This window comes from Nematolebias whitei, chromosome 2, assembly GCF_014905685.2.
Source record: "Nematolebias whitei isolate Nwh7 chromosome 2, NemWhi1, whole genome shotgun sequence".
In the NCBI taxonomy this organism is placed as follows: Eukaryota; Metazoa; Chordata; class Actinopteri; order Cyprinodontiformes; family Rivulidae; genus Nematolebias; species Nematolebias whitei.
In genome coordinates this window covers 25,221,743-25,227,851 of record NC_056499.1, presented here as the reverse complement: position 1 = coordinate 25,227,851, position 6,109 = coordinate 25,221,743, and the positions used below count along the sequence as shown (strand labels likewise).

The following is a 6,109-nucleotide window of genomic DNA, read 5'->3' as shown; positions in this document are numbered from 1 at the left end:
CACAAACAAAAAGCAAAAAATATTAAGCTCTAAACCTATAAAAAAAAACTATAAACATATTAATCTCTAAAACTAAACTTAATGCGCACCACAGCTGGCGGTGGTGCGGGGTGGTCGACCCCCCCCACCCCACCACCACTGTTAAGTTTAGTTTTGGATGTGCTGCATTTTTCTTCACGTTTGCAGTTTAATAATAACTAATAGTTTAGTTTTTCCTGTGACTTATTTGCAGTATGATAAACGGTAGGAGCATAATATACGCTCCCAATGTTTTGTTGGTCTTTTTTTTGTAAATAATTACCTTTTTTTGCGTTTTTTATTTATTTATTTGTTTTTGTATCTTGAGATCTATGACGTCATCAAATACTCAAGTTCTACTTGGGTTTTATTATGTTAATGTCGAGTGTAAAAATTATATACTCGTTCAACCCCTAGTTGGTAACAGATCTTGCGTTGACCAAACACCTCCGGATACTGTTCAAATTGGAGCCAGCAGTGGTGGAGTTAGCGCGCGCTAATGGCTGCAGGTTTTCAATAACAGCCCCTCCAGGTCGGTTCGAGCTGCGCATCGGCTGACAACCCCTGCTGGCCTCCCGGTCCAGGCACGCGGGAAGCTGGAGAGTGAGACCATGACCGCTAGCTGGAGAGGAAGATGCAGCGCGCAGAGCTTTAATCTTCACCAGCTGACCAGCACGTTTTCCCCGGCGTCTGAAGCGATATCTCCGGGCAGGGAGGTGAGGAGCCCAGCGGAGGTAAACTGGCACGTCCGCCAGCAGGGGGGGAGGAGGGGTCCAGAGGTATGCTCATATTGTTCAAAATAAGCGACTTCAGTGGCAGAAAAACGAAGATCCAAAAGTTGTTGTCTGTCATACACTAGCAGAGAGTTGATGTCATTGATGAGGAATACAAAAAACAAAAATAATCCGAACACCATCAGCAGAGGTGGATTGCAAGCCATGTACACGGGCGCCATCTACTACAGCAACAGTAATTAGAGAGACAGGTAGGAAGGTACTTGGTGTGTCATCTGGACAGAGAATGGATGATAAGGAAACCTGGCGGTGGAATAGTGAAGTGCAGGATGCCGTTCAAAGAAAGAGATTAGCCAAGAAGAAATATGACAGTGAAAGGACTGAAGAGAGGAGACAAGAATAAACGGAGATGGGATGTAGAGCAAAGAGGGAAGCAGCAAAGGCAAAACAGAGGGCGTACAGCGAGTTGTATGGGAGACTGGACACTAAACAGGGCAAGACGGACTTGTACCGACTGGCAAGACGGAGGGATAAGGCTGGAAAGGATGTGCAGCAGGTTAGGCTTATTAAAAATAGGAATGGTAATGTTCTATCAAGTCAGGAGAGTGTGATGGGAAGGAGTACTTTGAGGAGCTAATGAATGAAGAGAATGAAAGAAAAAGTAGAGTAGCGGTCAAAGAAACTATGGACCAGGAAGTGGGAAAGATTAGTGAGAGTGAAGTCTGGAAAGCTCTGAAAAGAATGAAGAGGAAGGCAGTAGGACCTGATGACATACCAGTGGAGGTTTGGAAATGTCTTGGAGATGGAAGTGAGGTTTTTGACTCAAATATTCAATGGCATATATGAGGGTGAGAAAATGACTCAGGAATTGAGAAGCAGTATGGTTTCATGCCAAGAAAGAGCACCACAGATGCCATCTTTGCTTTGAGAATGCTGATGGGATAAGTACAGAGAGGGTCAGAAAGAACTCCATTGTGTCTTTGTGGATTTAGAAAAAGAATGACAGAGTGCCAAGAGAGGAGGTGTGGTATTGCATGAGGAAATCTGGATTGGCAGAAAAGTATGTTAGACTGGTACAGGACATGTATGAGGACAGCAGGACAGTGGTGAGATGTGCTGTAGGAGTGACGGATAGCTTCAAGTTGGAGGTGGGATTGCATCAAGAATCAGCTCTGAGCCTCTTCTTGTTTGCTCTGGTGATGGACCGAATAACAGATGAGGTCAGGCAAGAATCCCCATGGACGATGATGTTTGCAGATGACATTGTGATCTGTGGTAAGAACAGGGAACAGGTGGAAGAGAACTTGGAGAAGTGGAGGTATGCACTTGAAAGAAGATGAATGAAATTCAGCCGTAGTAAGACGGAATACATGTGTGTGAATGAGAGGGAGGCCGGTGGAACAGTGAGGCTACAAGGAGCAGAGGTCACAAAGGTGCAGGACTTCAAGTACTTGGGGTCCACTGTCCAGGAAAATGGGGAATGTGGTAAAGAAGTGAAAAAGATAGTCCAGGCAGGATGGAGTGGATGGAGAAAAGTTTCAGGAGTAATTTGTGACAAAAAAGTGTCAGCAAAGGTCAAAGGAATAGTTTACAAGACAGTGGTGAGACCAGCTGTATTGTATGGTCTGGAGACAGTGGCATTGACAAAAAAACAGGAGAAAGAACTGGAAGTGGCAGAAATGAAGATGCTGAGGTTCTCCTTAGGAGTGACGAGGCTGGATAAGATTAGGAATGAGATCATCAGAGGTACAGCACAGGTTGAACAACTGGGAGATAAAGTTAGGGAGGCCAGACTGAGATGGTTTGGACATGTCCAGAGGAGGAACCGTGGGTATATTAGTAGAAGGATGTTAGAAATGTAGCTGCCAGGAAAAAGACAGAGGAAGGCCAAAGAGGAGATGAATGGATGCAGTTAGAGAGGACATGAAGGTAGCTAGAGTGAGGACAGCGGACACAGAGGACAGAGTGAGGTGGAGGAGGATGACTCGCTGTGGCGACCCCTGACGAGGGAAAAGCCGAAAGAAGTTGGTTATAATCATTAACCTTAAAATAAAGAAACATTTGAAATATATCAGTCTGTGTGTAATGAATGAATATAATTTACAAGTTCAACTTTTTGAATGGAATTACTGAAATAAATCAACTTTTTCATGATATTCTAATTTTATGACCAGCACCTGTAAATGAAGTGCCGGACAGAGAACGTCTCAGGAGGACTCTGTTTAACTCTCATAAAATGGGCATTTAAACATCACACAACTGAATAACTGGAGCTATTTTTCTAAATGTTGATTTGGGGTCACTTTAAAATAAGAAATGCATACAAAACATTTTTAAATCTCTCTAATCTCTTCACATTTTCTTTGCCAAATTTAGCAGAACTACTAAAAGTGGCTGCAGGTGAAGAACTGTGTATTTTTCTTCAGGAAGCTAAAGACTTAGCAACAAGTAGCTCGTTAACACTAAAACAGTTGATCAACTTAAAAATCCACTAGTTTCTGCTATGATTTCTTGAAAAGTAAGAGGAAGGCACGTGCTGAATAGTCAGAATATGTTTAATAAAAATAATTAAACCTCAATTTCCTCTATAGAACTTCATAGAAAGGAATCCAATAAATTACAAATAACTTTTAAGACGTATTTTCCTGCACTACATTAATTCTTTGACTACACAGACCACATTTTGCAAGAATTGTCCAATGGAAGAGAGAAAAGAAAAAACTGATCAGTGACATTTATCAAGCTTGAACTAAAGTAGCAAAACCCATGTTTGGAGTTCTGTCCTCTCAGTGATTTACATGTAGAAACTGAGACCCCCCTGTACAACAATATAGAGCGTTTTGTCAGTCCTCTTGTACATTGGTCTCTGTTTGCTTCTTTTAAACCCATGTCAACACTGCAAACGTGCTTTGGAAGTTTATGTACAGTAAAACTTTTCCATCTTTTATTCCCCGTGTCCTAGTGAGCACAGAAAAATTGATCCACCGATCCATTGCTGAGGGGCGACAAGTCATTAATCAAAGTCACTTACAGCAGACGAAGCAGTGGTGTTTGCATAAGGGCACTACAAGTTCAAAGAAAGCAGAAGTGCAGATATACAAAAACAAAATGACAGTGGTGTGTTTCAGTCCAATGCTCAGACATACAAAAATACCGTACTGTTAGTAATAATCATAAAAAACACAGTTGCATTGTAAGCAAACCCATAATGAGGTTTATATAGAACAGGCATACAGGAAAAAAACACTTTAAAGCAACATCAAAAAACAGACGTGTCTTCAGTGTTTGTGTTCAGACGTTGCGGTTTCTCACCGTTAAACCCACCAGAGAGAGAGAAAGATGCTACAGATACTTAACAGTATATTCAAGAATGTCTTCTGAGAAAGACCTAACAGTCTCAGTGTAACAGCAGTCCTGGAACAAGCTTGCTTGTGCCAGAGTGAGTTACAAAAAGGTACTTCGGCTTAAACGTAGTCCAGTGTGTGTATTTGCGTGTACTCCAATTACAACCGCAAAGTGAACATGGGCGGGGACGCTGAAGAAGCGTGGCATAGCGAATGCAGCGTGCAGAATGAAAGGAGGAGTATGAGGTGTGGGATAAGGGCACTTCTACATCTAGCTGAAGCTCTGTTTGTCAACACAGCAAGGTCGAGTCGAACTAGAACCAAATAAGGAAAAAGCCTCAGACTCCCAGCGACACAAGCTGAAGTGATCAAACCCTTTCTGTAGCAAGGTTGAAATGACGCCAACTTTAAAACTCAAAGACAACGCTCAATACTCAATGGTGTACCACAAGGCTGTCTTAGGACCCACCCTCTTTACAATCTACATAAGTAATGTAGGTCAGACCACTGGTCTCTTGTACACGAGTCATGGCGACTCAATGAGACTAACCTGTATAAACTGAATGAATGAAAAATACAATCCTAAACAGGATTTGATCCTTCTTTTGGCCTTGTGGCACATGTATACATTTTTAAACAAGTAATGTAGCACACATTCTCAATGACTAATGTTCTAAGTTTTGATGAGGCATGATTGAAGAGAAAGAACACTTGCAAAGTGGCAACATTCAGACTGGAAGGTGGTGGAAGGAGTAGACACCAGCTCAGAGAGGAGGAACGGTGTGGTGCTCTCACAGGAAAGGGAGAAAAGATGGCCCCTCGCACACACCATTCAGCAGAAACCATCACGTTGTGAATGCGGACAGAAGGAAAATGCATCCATTCGCATGGACTGTTGCACAGCCAAGCAAATCTATTCAGCAAAATTCAGGTAAAAATGTTAAATACAACTGGGCTTAAGTAATATTTACAACACTGTCTGGGCCTCAAAGGGTCAGAGGACAGTTTTTTGGCACACAGTAGAAGTTTTCCATCACTAGCTTTTAGATCAGAATTAACAGATGCAAAAGTGAACATTTATGCCTTTCTTTAAGGAGCTGAAATGGTGGTGAACTATCTAAAATCAGATGACTTTAGATATATTGTTTTATTAGAGAAAAACTAATGTGTTAAAGAATAGAACACTTTATCCAATGACATGAAGGTGACAGGATTGTGAGCCTGTAAGAGTTGTGCACAGGAGTGGAAACATGGCTGACAACAGAATCTACAGTTTCAGTGACATTCATTAGCTGCCCAGGTTATTGCTGACATTTCCAGATCTGCAAAGCAAAAGTGTCAACAAACCTGCAAAAGTTCTGGCTATTTACAAATAAAATTCCCACCCGCTCAAAATATATTAAATGTACTGCTCAACGAGCGTATGTAGTTTCACTTTTTTTTTAATCAATCCTAACAGAATGCCTTTTTCTTTGCAATTGTACATAATCAGGAGGTACAAGTTGACAAAGTTCAGAAAATCTACTAAAGTATGACATGCAGAACGTGTCAAAACAACACTGTACCCTGTGAACAAACACAGACACTTTATTTTAGGCTTTTTGAAAGTCAGTTATTCTTTGATTTTTCAATGTTTTCTTCTTTTTTTTAAATCTTTTGTATTAAAGTCCTTATTACACAACATTGTAGTTAGTTCTTTTATTTACATGTAAAGAAATCGCAACACAAGGGCTGGAAAGTCCATATATATATATGTGAATAAATGTTTACATTTCTAGGTGATACATAAATAAATTTATAACTTTATATTCAAAAGGTTTAGTCTTCATCACTGGAGTCTGAATCATCAGAGGACGAGGAAGAGCTCCCAGAATCCGATGAAGACGACTCAGATTTCACTGAACTTTCAGGACCACTGTTTTCTTTTTGATCTGCAGTCTCCTCCTCCTCCTCTTCGTCGTACTCGCCTAAAACCCTCCTTATCATCTCATAGTGCTCCTTTGTTTGTTGGTC

At 41.1% G+C, this 6,109-nt stretch overlaps 2 protein-coding genes across 2 annotated transcripts in view; both read right to left on the bottom strand.

Moving 5' to 3' along the window:
• The window catches only part of LOC119426382 (putative mediator of RNA polymerase II transcription subunit 26), a 123,482-nt gene that overhangs the window by 7,217 nt on the left and 110,156 nt on the right, over positions 1-6,109 (bottom strand). The window lies entirely within an intron of this gene.
• chd9 (chromodomain helicase DNA binding protein 9) overlaps positions 5,645-6,109 on the bottom strand; it is a gene marked incomplete in the record, with an annotated part of 62,847 nt that continues 62,382 nt past the window's right edge. The window contains 1 exon segment of the mRNA XM_037693936.1: positions 5,645-5,662. Coding sequence (XP_037549864.1) covers positions 5,645-5,662 — 18 coding nt within the window.